Source organism: Brassica napus, chromosome A8, assembly GCF_020379485.1.
Source record: "Brassica napus cultivar Da-Ae chromosome A8, Da-Ae, whole genome shotgun sequence".
Taxonomy (NCBI): domain Eukaryota; kingdom Viridiplantae; phylum Streptophyta; class Magnoliopsida; order Brassicales; family Brassicaceae; genus Brassica; species Brassica napus.
This window is the reverse complement of record NC_063441.1, coordinates 9,135,448-9,160,373: the sequence shown is the minus strand read 5'-3', so window position 1 is coordinate 9,160,373 and position 24,926 is coordinate 9,135,448. Positions and strand designations below refer to the sequence as shown.

General features: G+C 28.9%; 1 protein-coding gene and 1 long non-coding RNA gene across 6 annotated transcripts; both read right to left on the bottom strand.

Moving 5' to 3' along the window:
* Window positions 1-4,177: 4,177 nt before the first annotated feature.
* Window positions 4,178-13,037, bottom strand: LOC106399689. 4 transcript variants are annotated; one of them, XR_007315662.1, is made up of 8 exons: window positions 10,918-13,037; window positions 10,597-10,670; window positions 10,480-10,524; window positions 6,167-10,333; window positions 5,888-6,010; window positions 5,684-5,811; window positions 4,873-5,596; window positions 4,178-4,590 (listed from the first exon to the last, which is right to left on the bottom strand). It is a non-coding gene; the product is annotated as an uncharacterized LOC106399689 (long non-coding RNA). The 4 variants fall into 4 exon arrangements; XR_007315660.1 differs by having other exon boundaries at window positions 4,178-5,596; XR_007315663.1 differs by having other exon boundaries at window positions 4,178-5,596; window positions 5,888-5,967.
* An 8,949-nt stretch (window positions 13,038-21,986) lies between these two features.
* Window positions 21,987-23,766, bottom strand: LOC106399684 (glycine-rich protein A3). 2 transcript variants are annotated; one of them, XM_013840140.3, is made up of 3 exons: window positions 23,614-23,766; window positions 23,256-23,500; window positions 21,987-22,399 (listed from the first exon to the last, which is right to left on the bottom strand). In XM_013840140.3, the coding sequence occupies exons 2-3, from the start codon at window positions 23,497-23,499 to the stop codon at window positions 22,140-22,142; spliced, it is 504 nt and encodes a 167-aa protein (XP_013695594.1). In that variant the 5' UTR covers window position 23,500; window positions 23,614-23,766; the 3' UTR covers window positions 21,987-22,139. The 2 variants fall into 2 exon arrangements, with proteins under 2 accessions (XP_013695594.1, XP_013695595.1); XM_013840141.3 differs by having other exon boundaries at window positions 23,256-23,518; window positions 23,614-23,761.
* Window positions 23,767-24,926: the final 1,160 nt, after the last annotated feature.

Here is a 24,926-nt window from a genome sequence, read left to right as displayed (position 1 = left end):
ACTTTTTGTTCTATCCCCAAATAGAATATATAACGAATACATGTTTAGCCGTCTGGAACATTATTTTAGATCAAAAGTCAAAAATCTAATAGAGGAAAGCAGTAAAAATATAGTTTTTTCCTACAAAAACCTGCATTCCATATAAAACTATTCTTGGCTAGGTAGATAACAAAACAAAATAAAGAAATAGAGGCATAACCAATGTCAAATCACTACAAAAAAAGTCCACATTAATAGCACATTGTTATAGTACGTTTTACCGAACTGCTATTGTAGATGAGTTTGAAATTTTTGTACTATATAATAGCAATTAATAAACGCTATTATAGAGTGAAACCTAAAATAGCACTTAATTAATGCTATTTTGAAAATTAAGTAAGTGAGCGGGAAGATAAAACCAATGATTCCGCCAATAATTGACGAAAAATTATAGTTAAGCGCCAAAAACATTATTTAAGCGGTTTCAGTAATGCTATCAAAAACATATTATAGCATTTTTCTAACGCTAAAGAAAGCTATTTGAACCCCTAAACTCTAAACATGATTTTAAACCCTAAACTCTAAAGACATCCCTTAAAACTTTAATATTTTCATATTATAACTTCAAATCTTAAAATTAAACTCAAAATGTAATCTTCTTGATCTTAAACTATATTTTCCTAAACACAACTCTTTAATGTTTACTCAAACTCTATATCCTAAAATCCTAACTTCATACATAAACTATACATTCACTACTCTAAGTAAAAACTTCAATCTTTATATCATAAAATACTAAAATTTGTTTTAAACACTAAACTTTATTTATATAACTTATACCATAAAACACTAAGTTTACTTTAAATATCAAACTCTATATCTAAGCTTTTAACCCTAATTATTTTCTAACTCTTACTTACAAAAGTGACAAAATATTAAAAGCTTCAAATCCTTATTAAATTTATAAATGTTCAAACTTTTCAAAAAAATTTAATTTCATACACTATATCCAAACTTTAACCTCTTATCTTAAATTTAAACTCAAAATTTAATATTATATCCAAACTTCAACCTCATATTTTAAATTTAACCCTAATAATACATACTATAACCTCATATCTTAAATTTAAACTCAAAATTTAATCTTTTTATTTTAAATTATAATTCTCATACCCTCTATCATAAACATAACTTTTAAAGTTCAAATTTTAATATTTTGATTTTCATATTAAAAAAAATTAAAAATCTTGATATATAAATTTTATATTATCTAACATATAAATTAAATAGAACTATAAATGAAAATTTTATATCACTTTACCAATAAAAAATCAACTAACAAAAAAAATTGTCATTGACCAATGATATCAAAGTACTCAGATCACAACCTCCACCATTGGATTAGATTAATCCAACAGACCAAATCTAATCCCGCTTTATCTTTCCCTTTCCTCTCTATTTTCTTCTTCTGCGACATTCACTCTCTTCACTTCTTCTTTCTTTTCTCTTCGGGTGTAACTGGATTACTATTTTTTGGAATAAAACTGTTTGGAATAGCTTATTCCAAGAGATTCCAAAAAAAATACACCATTTAAGTAGAATTAAAAACAGTTGTCATTCCATTAATTCCTGTGGAATAGGTGGAACCCAATGGAATCTAGTTATAATCCTTTCATGATAAAAAAGAACGTGAATGACTGGAATGGAATCAAATTAAATCAAAAATAAAAGTTTAATTAAGTTTAAATATTTTTCTTGTTATTTATGGCAGTCAGATAATAGATTTGTTAAGGTTTTAAAATTTAAAATTTTGTTCTGGTAGGTTTTTAAGGTTTTTTACTAACTAAATAATAGCAACATCTTCTTCTTATTTAAACATTAATACGTAATCAAACCCATCGATCAAAATTCGTTCTCTCCTGGTAAGTCTTATTTCCTTTCATAATTGCTATACTGTTTTTTTCTGAGAAAAAGCTTAAATTTTACCGAACCCTATATCTTAAACCTTAAACCTTAAACCCTTGAATGTTTAGTGTTTAGTGATTTTGATTTAGAGTTTAGGATTTATCCAAGGGTTTAGGGTTTACCCAAAGGTTTAGGGTTTAGGATTTAGGGTTTAGTATTTTGCTGACGACGTTAAAAATATATTTTTTTGTAATTATTAATATTTTTTATTTATTTATTTTTACTTTTTAATTTTAAATACATAATATAATTTGACAATTTTTTGTTTCTTTTTTTAAAAGATATCGAATATGAAATAATACAATTCTATTGGTTGGTGAACCTAGAAGTTCACCGTAGGAGGTGAATTCAAGAATAAGTCTTGTTTTTTGGATATATTATTCTTTTCAGTCATCTATTTTCACTTGTTTTTTTTTAAATGTTGACCATCTCATCTTGATCTAGTGTATTTTTAAAGTATTTATTCTATATCAAGATATGTTAGACTTTGAAAAAAATAAATCCAATCAAACTAATAAATCTGTTTGATTTTTGCAATAACAACCGTTCATGTTTTAAGATATTAGTTTTTTTCTGGGTAGAAATATGTAGCGAAATCATATAGTTAATTTTTGTTTGTTTGTTTTGGAATAGTTGGTGATTCCCTGTAGGTAGGGATGTCAAACAAGTTTACCCATCCCGTTCTGTCCCGTACTGCAGCGGGTTAGTCGTCGAGCGGGTTACAGCGGGCCTGTCCCGCGTGGGCTGCGGTCTTCAAAATGCCGGCCCAAACCCGTACCGCAAAATATATAGGCCTTCGCGGGCCGTCCCGTGGGACGCCTCCTTATTAAACCGCCTACTACAGTTTTTTTCATGAATGCTCAAGTATAAGAGTGTGTAAGAGAATTGAAGAGAGCTCATTTAGCTTCACTAAAGACTTATCAAAATCAATGCCACAAAGCTCCGTTTGTGCTTGCGTTAAAAGCCTTCTTTTGTTATCAGCATAAGCTTTTGTTGAGTTTGAATCTGATTGAGTTATTATCTTTGTAATAAGTTGGCTCAAGTGTTTTATGTCTTCATCAAACCATCTCTCTTTTTAATTATTTGGATTGCAAAGAAAATCGTGAATCACTTTACCAAATTATACAAGTGACGTTTAATACAACTAACTTTTCTCCTAAACAACACCACTGTAACCAAATTTAGTTTAAGAAAAACACCACTTCACAATACTGAAAACAAAACCAATCAACTTAAACAAGAAATATCACATTGTAATAAAGCAATTCATAGTTGTGTGTAATAAAAAGAGAAAACCAAATCAAAACAACACCAAAGCTCGAATCGTATCGCTGGAGCTGGAGTCGTCATCGCCGGAGCTCGAACCATCATCACCGGAGCTCGAATCATGCATCATCGTCGGAACTCCTTATGTTTTATGGGAGAAAAGTCACAAGAATCGTTTTCTCTCTCTCTCTCTCTCTCTCTCTCTCTCTCTCTCTCAATGTTTTAGGCGAAAGCAGAAATGGGGACTTAGGGTTGCGGGTCTTCAAAATCCCGCGGGTTAAGCCCATCCTGCTTTCGACCCATCCCGCTTTTGACCCGTCCCGCTTTTAACCCGTCCCGCTTTGAACCCGTCCCGCGAGGCCCGCAATTTTGCGGGCTTACCAAATGGAGGCCCAATCCCGCCCCGCAGCAAGCCTTTACGGGCCAGGCCCGCGGTCCAGGTCCTTGATTGCCATCCCTACCTGTAGGGAGGTGCATAAACACTTGAAATAAATAGATATAGATACCAGATCATAACCGAAGTTTATGTAAAAATTCTGTCTTAAACCTCTTTATCATAAAATCAGAAAAGTAACTGCATAGAAACCTATAACACACATGTTAAACTTTTGAAAACAAACCTCCAATAACTCGTATGTGATAGCACGGTGACGTTTGAATAAAAGTCCACTTCGAGAAGACGGATGTGATGCATTTGTGAAACTGGTCATAGTACGATTCGAAATGCCTAGCTTGTTGGGAGGAAGAAAAACATGATTAAAATTCTTGAAATCATTACTGGCAAATTACTCAAGAGCTAGATAGTGTATATGCAATAATTCAAAACTGAAAGTTTGTAGGGCGTTAATTTCTATCTTTGTTCAAAGTTTGCATAGGATATATATAATTGTAGCCAAAAGTGACGAATCAGTCTTATTTGTGTGAAAGATAGGAGTATTGACATTTGGAACTCTCAACACCCGTACTGTTAGGAGAGGCACATTTGTTTATTGTGTTTAGAGTTTTTCCATTCGTGAGCCTTGGACAATGCGGATTTGGCCGACAACCAGTTCCAAAACAAACAAAAAAATTTTGTTAAGTAGAGACTGTTACGAACCAACTCTCGATTGATCCATAACACACAATACAATGTATCTCAAGTGACTCTCTCCTCAACATCTCACTTTCTCAGAATACGATTTATCAATTAAAACTTAAGAGATAATAGATCGATGAAGATCTCTTTCACTCTTATCTCTTTATTTATACCATTGCTTCCCATAGCTGTCAAACCCTCTCTTTCTCTTCAATTCTTTGCTTCTCTCATCTCTCCTTCCACATAAGCAACTGATGAGTATTTACAGCTTATCAGAGACCTGAAAGGAGAGTTCCAGCCGTTATCTGGCCATGTAGACAACTTATGTTATTTCTTTCCATTAAAATTTCAAGACCTAGTTCAAGAATCACATTTAGTTAATGATACCAGATGAGGATCATGCATGAAGAAAAAATTAGGGAAAGAAAACTCAAGAAAAGATTTTTAAAAGTACAGTTTAAGTGAGCTCAGGGAATAAATTCAAAATGTGTAGGAGAATATCGTAATATTATACACGCAGTATGCAAAGACATAGATTCTATACCATGTAAGATAAGCAAAAAAAAAGTGAAATTAGAATAGACCACCATTGTTGATGACACCGTAAGAAATGCAGCTACGAATATTCCTACTGTTAGTTTAGCGCGTCATAACTGCAATGAAGAAACATTTAAGTCAACTGAATGATCCAGAATTAAAGCCTCTCATATGTCATAGTTTGCTTGGGCCTGTGAAACAAAAATAAAATAACAGCCACGACTTGCACAGGTCTACTACTATCAGCCTGAGAATACTACAAATGCCCAATAAACAAAATCATCCTTCCAAGAAACCATAAGATTTTCTTGACGCATTTATTGCCCACCAGAGCTTTTTTTTGTCCCCTCCCCCCTCTCTCTTCCCTGAAGCTTGAGGCTGAGATTTAGTTCAATCATCATGTATTCTGGATTTGAAAGTCCCTTTGTTTTCTTATCATCTCTGTCCCTGCTCTTCTCCCTTGCACGAGGTCAGTCATCATCATGTCTATGTCTTTATCTCGTCCCAATTTCTTGTGTTTCCAACTGACTCTTGAAAGTTATCTTTGAAGATTCCTGCTTCGAAACAAATGTTAAAGGCTTCTTCAAAAAGTTACGTAAAAGTAAAAAATATGAATTTAACATCATAGTATAATATATGAAGGCTCCTGATGCTGCAGCCAATTCAAATCTAATTCGATGTCGGCTTCTTGAAGCACCATATGGAACAACAACCACATTTTCTCAAAGTTCTCTTTGAGTTAGGTACTTGTATTCTCCTTATAAGCTCAGAATCCTGATAGCAATTTCATCATCAAAAGCAGATCAAAACTTTGACCTTGGAAAAACTCCAAACAATATGATACTGAAAAAGAGAGAAAACCTGGTGAGTGAGAGATCTACTGCTGCATGTGACTAATTCTCATGAAATTTTCTTCTATCTCAATTACCACATTATCCCAGTGAACATGTTTTTCTGCTATCAGCGACGTTTCCATTTTGATTTGATAACTGGAAAGATTGGAAAATGATGTTCATACTTATTATCATAACTTAGGCAGGCGTAAGTTTAACATACTATATTTACCAGTGTTCGGTGCACTCGGAGTAGAGAGAAACTTGATCTGCAAATTGTGAAACTTCATCCAGTGAATGGTTTGTGCTTCCCTTCAGAATAAGAGATCTATCTGTTAAGTTTCTGAGGCAGGACCTGCAAACTTTCGGATCTAAGATTGTATATTTGTTGTAATTCACATGAGTCTCAAATTTCTTCTTGTTTCTGAGATTTTCATTCCATAGTCGAGTAGTTTCCATCCTCAAACTAAAGAAAACAAAAGAATATCATCGATTAGACTAATTGAATAACCTTGCTCTTAGAGAACTTTCTTCTCCTAATCTGATCCGTTCCATAGAGGTAGAGCGTCAAATATCTGAAGCTCCTTACTTGATGAGAAGGAGGCGATGAAGCAAGGAAGATGAAGGATAATAACAGAAAGAGGAAGGAACATTTAGATTTGCCGTAGCTAGAAGTTGACATCGGATTATATAGTGCTGCAGTCATAACAGAGGAATTAAAAAAAAGGATTTGAGGAGTTATGGAGGAGGGAGATAGTGAAAGGTGGAGAAGACCGAAGTTTCGTAATATGCGACGTTCGGGTTGTCAGGGGAGGCGTGAGAGAAAGAAAGAAGGCAGCTAGCTGACGTGGAGACTCTGATGAAGTGTGAACTCGTGATAGGTTGATTTATTTTGACACATGGACACCCTAAACACTCAGAGTATTCTCTTTTAGTATTGTGATTAGTTATTATGACATTCGGTCCTCACAAACGAACGAGTCCTGGAACCTAAAATTAAATGCTCAACGTTAATGATTAAAAAAACTGATCGCTCTGAAAAACACTTATATTGTTTTCTGATTTGATTTCGGCTAACTTAAAATGCTCGACTTAAATAATTATTATATGTTGTTACCTATTTAACATGCGAAGCTGTTCTATATGAGCTAAATCGGTAAAATATATTCACACATCTACGGGAAAATTGCTGCCATGAGGCAGAAGACCATGTCGTAACTGGTGGAGCCAGACCAAAGTTTCATAGGGAGCAAAGTAAAATTTGAGCTTCAATTCATAGGGGGCAGTAGAAGAAATTTTACCCACTTAACCATATAAATTCTGAATAATCAAAAAAATATACAAAAAAATAAGAATTTCATAGGGGGCAGCTTCCCCCCCCCCTTCCACCCTCTCTCCCTCCGCCACTGGTCGTAAGCTCGGGTAATACTAGGGTTGAGGCCAAGGCGGAGGATCTGGTGACGACTTAACCCTAACCGTAAAACTAAACCTCACAATGCAGTTAGATATCGTATACTTTATCGGCCGTTTTGAGGTCCACTTCGACCTAGGATGATTATGGACTGTCTTCATCAACTATGACGTGTGTATCAAGTCGTATAATAGGTAGGAGGTTTGGGCGAGCGATTTTGTACGCCGACCTGAGCCACGGAGAGTACCCATTAGCCGTGTAGACGTAGTCTTAGAGGTAATTACTAGTAGTGCACTGTTTTTTTGTTATTTTTTTTTTGAACTGACAATTAGGTTTCTTTTTTCTTTATTTTTTCAAATAACCAATATAATAAAGAAATTTATAAATTTTAAAAACGAAAATATATTTTATATATATATTATAATTCATAATAAAGAAAATTCACAAAATTATCTTGATTTTAAAGTAAAAAAATAACCTTCCTTGTAAAAGATAATCTTAAACAACATAATATATATTTTAAAAGTATCAAGCATTTTATTTAAATCAATCTACTTATCAAATTATTAAAAAATAATAATTTAAATAACATAAATTAAGATATCTTTAATGAATAAATTTTAATTTAATCTTTTTTTAGGTTCCCTTTTTTATTTTTCAAATAAGATATATGATAAATAAAATATTAATAAAATTTAAGACGAATATATTTTTATATATATAATGTATATTCATAAAAAAAAAGTTTAGAAAAATAATCTTGATATTAAAGTAAAGAAATAATCTTTCCTTTTAAAATTTATCGGTTATGTTTTTATGTAACTTTGTACTTATCATCACTTTATTTTTACAATTTTGTTTCTCCAAACTAACATATACTAAATTACTAAAAAATCAAAATATATTTACACATCTAAGATGAAGAACCAAACTAATACAATGAATAGAAATAGTTATACTTTAATTTGACGGAAGATATGTAACAAAATATATCCACAAAATATTGTGTATGATTTATGATCAAAATATTATTGAAAGGAGATAAGATGTTCAGATTATTACTATAACAATTAAAAATTCTACCCAAAAATATATGTAAATAATAACCACACATGCTATTAAATAACCAATAAAAATGCATAGCAAAATGTTACCAATCGTTTAGTCGTTTATAATAACAATTATGATGTATAGCATGGATATACACAATTAACCAATCATTTAAATGTTACCTAGACCAATTTTAAATTTTTATACAAAGACAAACATTAAATTAAAAATAATATATTTTTATTTATAGTAATACTTTTATACATATAAATTATAGAACGGCTTAACATATTAGAAATAAATATAAATTTTTCAAATAATATTATAAATATTATAGTTGAATCGGAAAAGTAAATGTTATCTAATATATCCAAATAATAACCAAACAGCCGAGATATTATATATCCAAAACTATACATCTAATTAAAATAATATAATATTGTTTAAAACTATTCATATTGATTACAATATAAATAATAAAATAATTAAAAATTTAAAATAAATTATTATTAAATTATTATAATGTATTTATTTATAATATTTATACTTGTGCATAACCACAGGAAAATCACCTAGTATTACATTGGAGTAGCTAATCACCATAGCAGTGCATCCAATCACTGGAGTAAATTAAGTAAGATTCAATAACCAAACGACACCAACAAATGTTTTTTGTAGATAAAGCTATCTTCTTCGTTCTCCTTTTTATGTTCCAATTTCGTTCCCAGATGTTGAATGCTCAGGCCGACTCTTTAGCAAAAGCAGCTCTCTGTATGGCACTCTCTGTTTCTGCAGCTCATTAGCAATTGCCTTTTAGTGAAAGTATGTGTTAAAAAAAAAAGCTAAACCAAGTGAACAGAAAAAGAATTAAAACCTACAAAAGGTAAAAGATAAGCAAAACAATAATGTTTTTAGTGGTGGTGGTGAGATTGAGGTAGCGGATTATAGCGAGAATTCAAAGCAGAGATGGTAATGAGAGTAATCCGGTGACAGAGGTGGTGGACGTCGTTGATAGAGATCCTACTGATATAGACGCTGGAGTATTTCTTGAAGTAAGATGAAGCAAATAAATTTTAATGTTTTTCACCTTTTTTTTATATGTTTGTGTCTTTTTGTTGTTTTTAAGACCAAAAATAGTTTTTAGAAAAAATGAGTTTGATTTGTTAGATCAAAACTTAGAAATATAACCTGCTTTGATACTATATTGAACATAAATGATTGTACTATATTATTGATTACGAGACTACAACTTATATATAACCACCATATAACATAAACTAATGGCATAATTAAACGATTACACAATATCTCTAATCTAACTCATGTGTATCCAATGAAACAGAGTCATTCGGAAGGTGAATCATGGTTTAGAAATCTCATATGGCCTTCATTTGATGCATGGCCCATATTACTTATATATTTTTGTTTTTATGTACAAATTAAGAAAAGCCTCCTGTATTTCTCTTTCAAGAGCATGAGATGACGAAATACTTCATAATCAGTTTGGATTGGTTCGATGACGTTAGGTTTTTAGGTTATTTAGTAACTGATGTTTTCACCGAATCGTAACCAATTTTTTTCGTTCGTTTGATTTTCATAGAAGAGAAATCATTATTCAATCATATATAATATGTTATTATTTTCAGAATTTTTAATTTTAGATTGCTGAGTTATCTGTTAATTAATCCGGTCAGATTAAATTCGACTTGGTTTAGCAAAATACTCATCGGTTTAGAACTAAACTTTCCTTCACATTGATAATTACAGTTTGGTTAGAATGCCTAGTTCTATAAATGTTTGTGAGTCTGTCATGTGCTCGCGTTTGTTCTTTTAGATGAAACATTCACCAAGAAAAGGAAAAGGAAAAAGAAACAGAGAAATATACCTTCATTAACCGAAGAGTAATACATTTATTAATTTATTAATTTAAATCAAACCAGACAATCTTACTAGATTATCACTCATTGTACCTTTATTGGAGAGAATAAGGTCTTAGACTAGACTCAGTGACATATCTATGTTTTGTAGTAATGGACGTTTTTAGACTAATTATCTGGTTGATATGGTTCATATATGTATGTTTATGGAATACAACTCAAAGAAATCTAATTGTGTGTAAACAAGTCACTTCGAAGGTGGATCAAGGCGGAGAGCTCCCATTTTGCTCTCAATTGACTTGGATGAAGATCCATCATTATTATTATTGTTTTGAGCATCCTGAGAAAGAAAGACATTTAAAGAACACCATAATTGTATCCCTTTGTTTAAGATCTTCATATTGCATATATACGATAGACTATTCTAGTTATAGTTTGTGTTACAAAAAAAAAATTCTAGTTATAGTTTAAAGACTTCAAGTTTACCTGAGTGTTGGAGTTTTGCCTAGGAACTACATTCACTTGCAACTCCTGGTTACAACCAAGAAAACAATTTAATATTGACAGAACATATGTAAATTTGAAGTTTTTTATAATACGAACCGTGATGTCGTTTAGATTGAAGTGGTTAAACCCTGAGATACGTTCATATCTTCCATCCACCCTCCACACACCTACTGTAAAAGACCCCATACAAAAATCATTTGAGTCACGACAACATAAAACTAAACAGAAAATTAACAAACGAAAGTAGAAACCCTCTTTCAAATTTTGCTGACAAGTTAACAAGAAAATAAATCAGGTTCTAAGATATTTTCAATCTAAAATCTTAAATTTTCAAAAATCCACCACTACTCTCTCTACGGAAAACACAAGTAGAAATCCTAATTCATTACTCATAGAGTTAATATATATTGAACACACCGTTCTGGATTCCAAAAAGGGAACCATTTAATTGGGGGCTAAAATAGAAGACCGATCCATGAAACCGCTCTCCGGTACTCCTCCTTTTGAAGCTAACCGTAGTTCCTATGGCTAATTCTTGGAAGCTCGAGTTTTCGTTCGCCATTATTGAAAAAGTTGTGGCTGATCTTGTATGTGGTTTTCTTTTTCTATGGGAAGGTTTGTTTGTTATCTGACTCATAGCGGAGTAGTGCTATAATCATGTGTATTATTTATACACCATTTGGAGCGTAACAAGTTTGCTTCAATATCCTTCTCTTCGAAACCAAAAGCCATTTCTTTTCTTTGAAATACTTTCTCTATCTATTTAGGAAAATATTGATAAAGTTACTTTCTTACAAACAATTTCGTCACCGTCTTGACATTTTTTCCCTCAGATTTATTTCTGTTTCAACTTTATTACTCTTTTTGTTTAGCTGACTTTGCATGGACGTGGTTTTTTACATTTACCCAACCATACAAGAACACAAACTGGCTATGCATTTATACTTTATGACAAAATACAGCTAGCTGTTTATTTTATTTGTAGGCAGAATTACACATATATATATATATATATGCTATTTCAATTGGCAAGAAGACATTAACGTACAAGAAATCGTGTTATATTTAGCTCTAATGCTAATGCTTTTTATACGCAGATGAATGTAGATATTATTGACCTCGATCTAGTTTTCATGAACGTAAAACGTGCACTTCATCGAGGAATAGTTCAAGAGGTACGTTCCCCATTTAAGTAAATAAATTTCAGACCACCCATATAGTTAGATGGGTGCATATGCATTCTTAGACACCTGACACCTGGTATTTACGCATTAGTCGTTCGGTTGGACATAGTGGAAAACTGAGTAAAACATGGAAAACAAAGTTTTTATTAAAAACATGGAAAACATGGGAATACACGAAAAATAGTTGATAAACAAACACTAGTAGAAAACTTTGATATAGACACGGTAATTTTCGTGATAGGGACTCTTTTTTCGTGACTATATGACATCATAGACACGAAAAGTCACGGAAAAAAAATGTGTCTATACGATCGTGACCAAAATTGACCGTGATAATTCGTGACTATTTTAGTCACGTTTTGGACACAGTTTCATTTGTGGCTGTAATTGTCACATTAAGTCATAAAAGCAATCGTATCTACTCAGTCACGTTTTTTGTTGTGACTTAACGTGACTATCTACGAAAAATATTTAAAAAAAAATAAACACAAAATAAAAATAGATTTTTATTAATTTAATTCAGAAAACACAAATTATGTAATATACATAATTACATATATTTACAGAAAATTACATACATATATATATATATATATTATATGGAATCAATGCCTCCACCGCTCCACCATCGGCTCCGCCACCGGCTTCTCCACCGACACCTCCATCAGCTTTTACACCGACATCTCCACCTGCTCTGGATGCCATGGGTTAAGCGATGACTCAGTCTGCTGGTGGTAGGCCACCGGTGTTACGGCTGAACCGACGAACTGATATGCTCGCCACGCCTTCTCCGCCGTCAGGCTTCTTATGCCTCCTCCGCCATCAAGCTTCTTCTATCTCCTCTGCTGTCAAGATTCTTCTGCCTCCTCCTCTGCTGTCAAGATTCTTTTTTAGATCTGCATCTGAAAAAAGAAAAAGAAAAAAACACTGAGAATATAGAAAAATAAATAAAAAGAGTAATCAGGTAGAGAAGTGGTGAATGAGGAGGTGGAGATTGAGATAATGGTGTCGGAGGTGGTGGTGTTGGTTGTTAAGACTGTTTAGATTCACGAAGACAGAGAGATAGAGGATACGAAGAGTTGAGAGGAGAGAAAGGAAGAAAGAGATGGAAGAAAAAGTGTGTTTTTTACCTTAGTGCATTTTGGTCCGTTAGATTCACTTTTATCAATGGCTGTGGTTAAACAGAGCATGATCCGAGCCCTTGTATCTGATAGGCTGCTTTTATGTTGACCAATCAGATCTTATGTATTTGATTTCCTATTTTTTTCCTTTGATTTCCTATTCTAATTTGTTTTTAATAATTCGTAAGAGCAATTGGTGCCAAAATTCCATCATAAGTCCAAAATTGAGTCTAATTTTGATATAAAATAGGGTTTAGTTTAAATTTTGAAACTGAAGTTTGGAAAAATATATTTAAAACTTAAATATAAGATTTAGAGTATAGATATAAGAATTAGAGTGGGATATAGGGTTTATGGTTTATATTTAAGATTTTATATTCAGTTTTGAATATCAGTATATATTAATTATTATATTTTATAATTAAAATTAGTTAAAAGTCTAGAAGTTAGTTTTTATCAGTGTATATTAATTATTATATTTTATAATTAAAATTATTTAAAAGTTTAGAAGTTAGTTTTTATACTTTAGGGTATGAAAGGAAATAGGATTTATATGTTATATGTTTAAAGTTTTGGATTAAGATTTGAAAAATAGATTTGAAAATTTTGATCTTCTTTAGATATTGATTTTAAGAATATTGTAATAACTGAAAAGTTATTTTAAAATTAAGGCTTAAGGTTTTTAATCTAGGGTATGGAGTATATATATAGTATTTTAAGGTTTATAGTTAGGTGTATATAGTGTTTGGAGTTTAGATTTAAGATTTGAGTTTAAGTTATGAAAAACAACAAATTATGAGTTTAGTTTTGAAGATTTGAGTTTAAAATATTATGTTTTTAGGTTTGTGTGAAGATTTTAGGGTTTAATGCTCCATTTAGGGTTTAGGGTATCATATAGTCACTAAAAATTTGTGGCAAATTCGTGACTTTTTTAGTCACGTTTTTAATTTCGTGATTATTTCGTGACTTTTTTAGTCACGTTTTTTACTTTGTGACAATTTCGTGACTTTTTTAGTCACGTTTTTTAGTTCGTGACAATTCCGTGAGTAACTAAAAAATAGTCACGTTTTTTCGTGACCATTTCGTGTCTATAGACATTTTTTCTACTAGTGAAAGGGACTGAAATAACTCGTTATACAGTAGTTTTTACAAAAAAAAAAAAACCCGTTATATAGTAGTAGTCTGATAGACTATACCCCGTTTATGATTTCTGTTTTCAATCTATAAGTATTAGTAAAACATGATTATTTCAAAAGTTAAACAAAAAAAAACAAGGTTATTCATCAAAAAGACTGAATCTCATAAAAAACTAGAGGTAATTATAAAATAAGATTATACAATTAAACATATGTTTCAAATAATACATTAATAAAATACTATTCCAAATAATATTAAATACTGAATCTCATGATATTTTTTTTTAGTTTTGTTTTAGATCCAAGTATAAATTATTTGACAAAGCAAATAAATCTTAATAAAAATATCCATTACAACTTTCTAAGAGCATTTTCAAAGGAAATTTTATTTTAAAGTTTGGTAAATTTTAAAATATAGGGTTTTGATATCATCTCGAAAAGCAAAATTTTATACTAAACTTTAAATTTTATATATTTTACACTTTTACTATTGATTAAAATTAGTTAGAATCATAAAATTTTTATAATAAGTAAAGAATCTACAAGAATAATTTGATGAATTCATTAACAACAATGACTTTAGATTAAGTAAAAATTATGTGGATAACTTTTGGAGATTTTGCAAATTAAAATCAAATATACATAAATGTTAGTATTATTTTCATATTTTAAATTTATTTATGATAGTTAAATAATAAAATATATATGTAAATTTTGATGAGATATTGAATTATAAAGATTAAAATGATAAAATAAAAAATTTAGCAAAATTCTTTGGAAGAAACATAAGTATAAAAATTTAAAAGTAGAGACCTCAAAAAATAAAATTTGAACCGTGAAACCTTATATAAGAAGTTTCCCTGTTCAAAATTTTAAATTAAAAGTTTTAAGGTTCTTTTTAGAATACACAAAATAATATATTTAAAGTTATAAGGTTGTTTTGATAGATACTCTAATAATCAACCAGAATAATTTTTAACAAGCAACCATCAATACACATAATAATTTTATTCATATAATAAACATTTGATTTGATGATTTAAATAACAAAACATTTATCTTTATAGAATAAAAGTTTTTAATTTAAAATCGTTATACGTGTCCAAAAAATCATCTAGTATTAGAATTTTGTAATATAAACATAACTACAATCTTCAAATAGATAATATTACTTAAAATCAAATATAAATAGTCAACCTAATGATATGGATCAAATCATGTATTACTAATATTTATATAATAACATAATTACCTTTAGTTATGATAGTTAAATAATAAAATATATGTAAATTTTAATGAGATGTTGGAATTATAAGGATTAAAAAGATAAAACTAAAAAGTTGACAAAATTATTTGAAGAAACATAAGTATAAAAGTTAAAAGTAAAGAACCTCAAAAATAAGATTTTGAACTGTTTTTAAATTAAAAGTTTTAAGGTTCTTTTAGAATACACAAAATAATATATTTAAAGTTATAAGGTTGCTTTGGTAGATATTCTAATAGTCAACTAGTATAATATTTAACAAACAACAATAAAAAAAATATTATTTTTCTTTATATAATAAATATATGATTTGATGATTTAAATGACCACATTAATCATTTATAGAATAAAAATTTAATTTAAAATAATTACAGTTGTCCAAAATATCATCTACTATTAGAATTTTGTAATATAAACACAACTACAATCTTCAAATAGGTAATATTACTTAAAATTAAATATAAAATGGTCAACCCTAATGATATGGATCAAATCATGTACTACTAATACATATAGACTAGCATAATTACCTATTGCTAATTGTTTACATATTTTAATATAAAGACTTTTAACAGTTTTGAAATGAGACTTTGAAAATAGATTGTAAAATAAAAATTAAATTTTAAATAATATAATTTTAAATACAATATAATAAAAATTATATAACCATATCATATACATTAAAATAAAATTTTATTTGCATTTTATATTTTGACATATATTCTTCATACAAAACAGAACCAGAAAAAATAAACAAAAAAATATTTTTAATTTTTAGAAATGATTAAAATTTATTACTATATCATGCATCTATACTAAAATAAGCCCATCAAACATATCTTAAATTTACACAGTTATGAATATATATTATCTAAAAACTCAAATACATTAAAATGTATTTCTCTTGGATTAGAATGTTGGTAAATTTCTGTCAATATAAACTTGTCCTGATCACTGCAAAATTTAAGATGTACATAGAATCCATATATAACTTAAATAAAAGTTATATGACCTGTTGGTCCATTTGAGCTATGCAAGAACGATATCTCCTATTAATGTTTTTCTTTAAATTATATATATATATATATATATTTAAAAATATATTATTATATATTTTAAAAATTTTGGTATCTCCAATAACAAAATTTAAATATAATCCTCGATTAATAATGTTATAAGTTGACTAAGATCATTTAACTCTTATAAATATAAAACACACATTTAAAACATATTACAAAATATTAGTTAATAAATATAAAATTATAATAATTAATAATTAAAAATACAAACTAAATAATAAATTACAGCTAAACTATCAAATTACTCAGCAAACTATTTTCTGCAATGTTCTAATATATAATTAATTGATATGTTTAAAATATTTATTAATATTTTGTTATTTGTAAATAGGCAATGAGGTAAACATTATTGAATCCGGTACTTTTAGATATAAAAATTCTTCTAAAACGGCTTTATTATTTTATTAGGAATTATAATAAATATTACATATATGAATGGGAAAATTTCAATTCTATCACTTTTCAAATTTATCATTAATGAATGACTATTTTTACAAATATCCTAAATTTGTGATAAAATAACACTAAGTTAATTTTAAAAAATATTTATAGAACATTTATAAACCCAATCCTAACCCCTTAATACTAAACCCTAAACAGTTATCACTAAAGTCTAAACCCAAATATTAGTGTATATTTTTTATTGGTGATATTTTTAAAAAGTGATACTTAACTTGTGGTATTTGTAACAATTTCTCTATATGAATTTAAAACATATAATATTACATGTTTTATGAAGATTCACTTCTACGATAGTTATATTTGTACCACTATGAATTGTCTTAAGAAATTTTACGCCTAACAGTTTTACTTGCATCATGTAAATATTTTCTTCATTAATATGTATAATTTTTAATCAATTATTTACCTAAAATACAAAATAATACTTCCTAACGTATATGCATTAACAAATTTCCAGTCAAACTATTGTACCTATGGGGCTTTCACATATATAAAATATTTATAAGATATAAAATGGTATGAACTAAAAATAATAACTATTAAACTAACCATTTGAAAGATATATAATTGTAAATAATTGAAAATACACAACTTTAAATTTTAAATTTTTGATTAGTAAAACTTCAAATTTAAAATTTTACTATTCAAATTTTTTTATAAAAAAATTCAAACTTTCGAAATTAAAAAGGTTCTTTTGGGAATGTCATCAATGTTAAACACAATCTTATATTTTACCTTGCATGATTGACATATCCACCCGTCCGCATACCCACCCATGGAGTATAGTACACATTCATCCTTTTAATGTTTAGTTTATTGAATTTTAATAGTCTTAAACTTAAAAAAAAAAGCTTGAAGATTCCCAACGTAGTAACACTGAATACTTTTTAAATTATATAAGTACATATAGTAGTTTTTCAAAAAATTTTATACAACATCTGGTGTTAATATCTTAATTGTTATAAATCAAAGATATCATGCATTTAACTTGTCCCCTAGATTCAACTATATACATGGTGATTGAATAGGTTGTAAAGGCTATTTTATCTTTAACTTTTACCAGTTGATCAAAAAAATGCTTTAATTTTACCTATAACCTAAAAATTACTAATACTCCTTTCATTTCATAATATAAAATATTTTGAATAAAGCACATAATTAAGAAATTTAAATTTTTAGAAAATATTAATTATTAATAATATAAATTTTAAATAAGTTAACCAATCATAAATAATGTCAGAAAATATAATTTGTTAATCAGTTTAGAACAAAGTTAAAATATCTTAAAATATTAAATTATTTTATATTTTGAACCATTAATTCAGATTTAAAACAAGCCTCATCCGACGACCTAAGACACACCGACCTAAGATCCGATCCACATGACTTAAAGATCAATACCAGATTTCACCAAGGTCCAAAAACATATACCAACGAAGGTTAAAGAACCACCCCTGACTCAAAGAGTCAAACATGCTGAACTTGGGGAACTCAATGCAAAACATAAAGAAAATCAAGAGCATTAAAGATCATTATCAAATCAATTGATCCGTGCTGAAGATCATATCACCGTTACTATTCGCCGTAAGTACCTACAAAAGAGGAAGAAGGAGCCAAAGACAGATGATCTGTATTCTTTAATAGTGACACTATACTCTTATTTATACAGTCTCCTTTGTTATCAAGTACCCTATGAACTCGTTACAAAATCATCAATACTCATAGCCTAGTGTTTTATAGCTTACTTATTAGTCAAGTTCTATGATCACAAACTCTACTTTTGAATGAATTTTAGGATTTATCAAACAACGAATTCCTTCTCATTGACATATTAATTTTAAATAAGTTAACCAATTATAAATAATGTAGAAAAATTATTATTGGTTAATTAGTTTTCAATAAATTAAAAATAATTTGAAATATTTTATATTTTATATTTTATATTTTGGACCATTAAATATTATCTCAAACATCTTATATTATGAAACAGAAAGAGTATAAGTTATGCTAAATTTAAAACTACAAAACAGCTAACAACCCATAGATTGGCCTAAATTCAAAGCAGACTTCGAAGAGTTCAGCAGCTTAGGGTGTTTTGCTAGATTTCTAACTTCTATACTCTCTATTTTATTTTAATTGTCGTTTTAGGTTTATGTATACAGATTAAAATACATGCAATTTTGCATATTTCTAAATAAAAACATCATTACCCATAAATCTAACTATATTTCACCAATAGAATGCCGTTCCCATGGATGGGAGCTTACAGTTTGGTATACAGAGTCAGTATGAGTATGTTATTTTTAAGTTGATAACAAAAAAAAATAAAAAATTCAATCAATAGAAAAGTAAACTGGAAAATATTGTCAGTAAATTATGCATTAAATTTCTAAAATAGTACTTATTAAGCGAAAATTTTACTTTACAACGACAAATAAACTAAAACGAATGAAATATATCTATGTTGCACAAAAAAACAACTTATGTATATATATCGTTGCCTTAATAACCATATTGATTCCTTTTTTAAAAAGGACATGTGTACGTTGTTCTTTATCATCCCATATAAATCAGAGCCAAATCCATGCTATCGATCCTCCAGAAATTCAAAATAGTTACCAAATATGATTTAGACCAAATATGATTTAGTTTATATGGGTTCTGTTAACAAACATAAATACATTACCTTTACTAAGTTTGTATTTATTATATCTTACTTACTAGAACAGAAATCACAACTTCTATGTGACTTTTTTTAAAGTTGGACTATCTATTAAAATCTTTATTAAATGTATTTTTGTACTTATCTAATAATCTTAACAATAAATTTTGACTTTGATTTTCATTGTACTATTAAATTATAAATTTCACACTTCCATAGATTTGCATATAAATTGTGCGCCTTCTACATAATATAACAAACCTAAATTTCAGAATAGATAAAACTAATTATGGTTTTTTTAGAATATAAACTACAGTGAAACCTCTATAAATTAATAATGTTGGGACTACACTAAAACTATAATTTTTTTATTAATTTATAAAAATATTAATTTATCGATATACTAATTGAACCAAAAATTCAATTTGAGACTATAAAATTATATTATTTTATAAAGATTTTTAGTGTACATTAATTTATAGAGGATTAATTTAAAGAGGTTAAACTGTAATTATGTTTCCCATCATTATGCAACCTATATCAGATTGGCTTTCCCAATTAATACTTTAAAAAAAAATCCAATTTTTTTTGTCTCAAAATTTAATCTAATTCGCGAAACAAAATCCATCTAACTATGCTTCAGCTAATTTTTTTATTTTTTTTAGTATCAAAAGCTGATCTATTACTCGAATTTAAAGTAGTTTGAGAATTCATATCAGAATAATATAACAAACAAAAACTAAATTTTTATGAAAAATTTGTGCAGTTTTAATCAAAGCATTAGTTGTCCAGTTCTGCATTTTTCGTGTGCGATCTTGAAATCCTGAAATGCTATTTCTGTTAATTCTATTGAAAATTTTGGCCATGCTATCAGATTCAGATAAGTTTGATCTTATCTAGTATTCTCTTTGTTCAGTACATACTTCTCTTCCAGAAGCAAGATAAACATTTTGTAACGTAATGTTAGATCGATACAATCTAATCAAAATTCATTGAAGAGGGGGGCAACTCTATCGTACTTTCAGATTGGTTAGTTTAATGCATACATACAAATGTAATTTATTTGTGGGTGAAAAGGCATGTTCTTCGCACTATAAAACGTTGGTATATAATCATAAATTTCCTGCAAATATTTTGTGGTTATAATTTTAGAACCATAAATCTATAAACAGACACAATTTTAAAATTTTGTAACTACATGTTTCTTTTGGTTCCATTATACAAAAGCAATGTTTAGGCACAAATCAAACAGCCACAAACAAATCAACTTTAAATGTTAACTAGATTTTCACCCACACAACCGTGCGGATATATATTTTTACATTTATATGTATAGATATTTGCTTTACATAATTATTATATATTTTTAATGTTACTCACATATTTAAATGTTTGTATAATTATGCCAAATATAATAATTTTATAGTTTTCATGCTGTAAATTAAAATCATCACATATATATGTTGCTTATTGTATGTTTGTCCTATTGAATTTGCGTTTGATTACTAAACTAAATTTTTTAATGCATGAAACAACATATATGCAAACAAAATTTGTATTTAATTTATTATAATCATGATCTGTAATTCAAATCGCTAGATTTTTTAGTAATTTTTTAATGTTTATTAATTTTATATAATAAATTGATGTATATTAAAAAGTTTAAGATAAGATAAATTTTTATACATGTATTATATAGTTTACTAATATTAACCCGTTCTACCAACATATTATATTTTTAGCATAAATATTTAATATTTATGAAAATAAAATATGTTAACTTATCAATTTAAAATAATTTTATCATATTTTTTTCAATATAACGTTTTTATTTTAAAATGATAGATATTATTATAAAATTAATAAAAGAGGATATAATTTTACTCTTTTAGTAACATTTCATTACTAATTAAAAAATTAGTTGAAAATATTTATATTCAATTTATGACAATTAAGATCTTATTATAATCTTTTTTAAAAGATTTGTTAGAATTTTAATTTTTTTTAAAAAAATTAAAAGATATAAAAGATATTATGATTAAAGTAGTTAAAAATATTATATATATTAGCATTAGTGATGTACATTTAATAGAAAATTTAAATGATGGTCCAAATAAAAATATCACTCATCAAAAAATCATGATTTTTATTTTATTAGAAAACAAATTTGAAAAAGTTATAATAGAAATAAATATTTATTTCTAACAAAATCTTTAAAAATTATTAGTAAATGTATTTTTAAAATTAATTAATTTCATTTTATTTAAATTTTCGTTTATAAACCAAAATTATATTCAATTTTTATTTCTAATTATATTTTATGATAGTTTAAATTAAAACTAACTAATTTTCGAAAGTAAATTTAAAAAGATTCTGAAAAAATTTTAAAAAGATTTTGTTAGAACATTTTAAATATATTCATTTGTATTTCAAATAAAAAGATAAAGATATTAAAAAATATAATAATAAACTTATGTAAAATATAATATTTTTTAAGAATTGTCCAAACTAAAAAAATCACATATAAAAAGAAGTAATGACTTCTGTTTTAATATATTAGATATATATCAGTCATAACTCGAACCAAATTAATGCCACTCTTTCATAGATATATAAAGATACATTAAAAACAGATAACACACACGCATATATATTAAGCTTAATATCAAGTTGTTACATACGATAATATATAGAGAAATCATAGAGATCGCGAAATATCATATTCATATGATCATTTCCACTTTCTTCGTCCGAACATGCCATGCTTGCCTCGTTTGCCTCCAAACATGCCGTGCTTGCCACGCTTATGCTTCCCTCCAAACATGCTGTGCTTTCCTCGCTTGTACTTTCCTCCACCGAAAAACCCTTTCTTGTACTTACCACCGTGATGGTGGCCATAACCACCATGATGGCCCGCGTGGTGACTTCCCATTGCAGCCGCCGCAGCTGTTGCCGCTCCAGCTATCAATCCCCCGACTCCTCCTCCAAGACCTATTCACAAGATGTGCAAATGATTCGTGTGAACCAACCAGAACAAAATTTAGCTCACACTAAAACGAAACTATTTATAAACTGAGGATGTATCTCGAAACCAAACCAAACCCACAATGTATTCTACTTGAATACGTTAACACAAAACAAATTTATATTTGAATAATAAATAAATTCGTACCATATTTACGAAAAAACAAATAGAGTTAGAATTAGTTTTATTAGGTTTGATTGACGAAACCAAATTTTCCTTAAATTTACTCAAAATGAAATTCTACATTAAAAAAAAACAAATTAACCAAAGCATCAAGCAAACGTGTAGGAAGACATAAAAATTCACCCTTTACACTTAGTTAATGTTTTCTTTAACGCCACGTCCAACAGTTAACTAATTTACCGCTATAGTCCTAACCAATTCAACCAAAATTCAATTTATAATCAAAAGGTGTCTGAGCTTCACATAGGCATAAGACTTTCGTATGACTCGAAATCAATAAAGTCTCTTATATAATTTAGAGAACCAAACTCATATGTTAAGTATTTAAACTCATCTTTACTTATTGGAATTTCAAATCGCTTAAATGGACCATATACAAAATTTAAATCCATATTCCTCAAGATATGGTCTAAGAAGCTATTCTCTTTGGATTAACCAAGCAAGACATCCAGCAAAAGAAAATGATATGCACTTGTCTTTTAAATTAAATGCATATTTTGAGACCTAGACTGGATGAAACTGCATCTAAAACATACAACTACAAACCACAATCGATCGGACTACTAAACTGTTCATTTCAATTCCAAGGCGAGGTTAATTAAAGAGACATGAGACAGAAATTAAATTAAATAAAAAAACCTGGACGGTGAGGACCAGGGTAACCGGCGGGAGGATAAGCACCAGGAGGAGGTGGATAAGCTGCAGGTGGATAGCCCTGCGGAGGGTAACCCTGTGGAGGGTACCCTTGCTGAGGGTAACCATGCGGTGGTGGATAAGCTCCCGGCGGAGGAGGAGGATAAGCTCCCGGTGGATACCCATGGCCGGGATGATTATGATGTGAAAAGAATCCTTTGTCTTGTTCGTGATGCTTGTCTTTACCCATTCTATAATAACATAAAGATCTTAATTAAAAAAAAATTAGAGGCTAAATTAGATTCATATAAACTAAAACATTAGTAGGAAATTCAAGATACGATTACAAAAGCTTTTGAATTACCTGATTTGAAATCAAGAGGCAGAAAGATAAGAAGATTTATATGAAAAACGATAATACAAGATTTGGTAAGATGTAATTATATAGTCTATAACATTTAGATACACAAACGTATATATGTAGCGGAAAGAGCTCTTGGCTATTGATTTGAAGCGAAAAGGACGCGTTGATGTATACTCGTTTTAACAACGCATTTCGTCTTCTTACATAAATAAATGACACGTGTAATCTAGTATAATAAAATTGCTGACCAATTCATTTGAAAATAATATTATAAACAACGAAATCAACAGAGTATATAAAAGATATTTAGCAAGTTAGTTTCCTCCACGATACATCCACCATCCATCATCCATCATCCATCATCCATCATCCATATTTGATTGTATTTTAGGTTCAGAGAATCACTGAACATAAATAAATGTAAATCAAAGAGCAAAGGAAGCAAGCTCAAAGACAACAAGTATCAATGACAGTGCGATAAAATTGTCACAGTGCATATAATATTCCCTAACCGACGATGGATCAATATGATATGACAAACGAAACCAAATTCAACAAACAGAACCCGAGAATCAGATACTACAACGCAATACACATACCCAGAGATGCTCAAGTGATTTTTGTACTACCACAACACAATACATTCACCCAGAAATGCTCAAGTGATTTGTTTGCATGCAACACGTTGTTCTTTATTAATGGAACTTATGCATATGAGCTTTACTGGACTTCAAAAAAATATGGAACCCGGTGGATGCTTTATGGAAAGGATTAATCTGCTTTTCCTCCTCCGTAAATAGTCTTCGTCGTCTCCGCTGCATAACGAAAACGATAAGGTGAATGGAAACTCTAATTAACATCAGTGGGATCGAATTTGTGTATTAGATCGAACCGAGAAGAAATCGGTTGATTTTTGTTCCTCTGTCTAAGGCAAAATTTTAAGAAAGCTTGACGCTATTATATTGCATTTTCATGTTGAAGTCTTGACTATAGTTTTTATTAGGAACCGATCACTTGTGTATGAACGTTGCTGTTTAGTTTCTTATGTTTTTCGATCAATCTATGTTGGTGTTTAATACAGTTTGAACATTTTCTTGGTTGACCGAGTTTATGTTGAATGGGTGAGTCACAACTTGTTCACTCAAATAGTGAATGCAGTTAGGCGTAGGTCCTCATAAGACATGTAGTATTGTCGGTTGTCGAATCGTCTATGTAATCTTTCTCATATCATAATAAATCAGCGTTAAAAAAAAGTGAATGTTTGATTCATAAAAAGTTCAGATTCTTGTTATAGCCTGAGAATCTTGTACCAC

Bases quoted from the DNA above. Each gene is read 5' to 3' on its own strand.
- LOC106399684 (XM_013840140.3), bottom strand. From the start codon at position 23,499: ATGGGTAAAGACAAGCATCACGAACAAGACAAAGGATTCTTTTCACAT. The intron at 22,400-23,255 runs GTTTTTTTATTT...TCTTGTGAATAG, and splicing joins CCCTGGTCCTCACCGTCCAG to GTCTTGGAGGAGGAGTCGGG.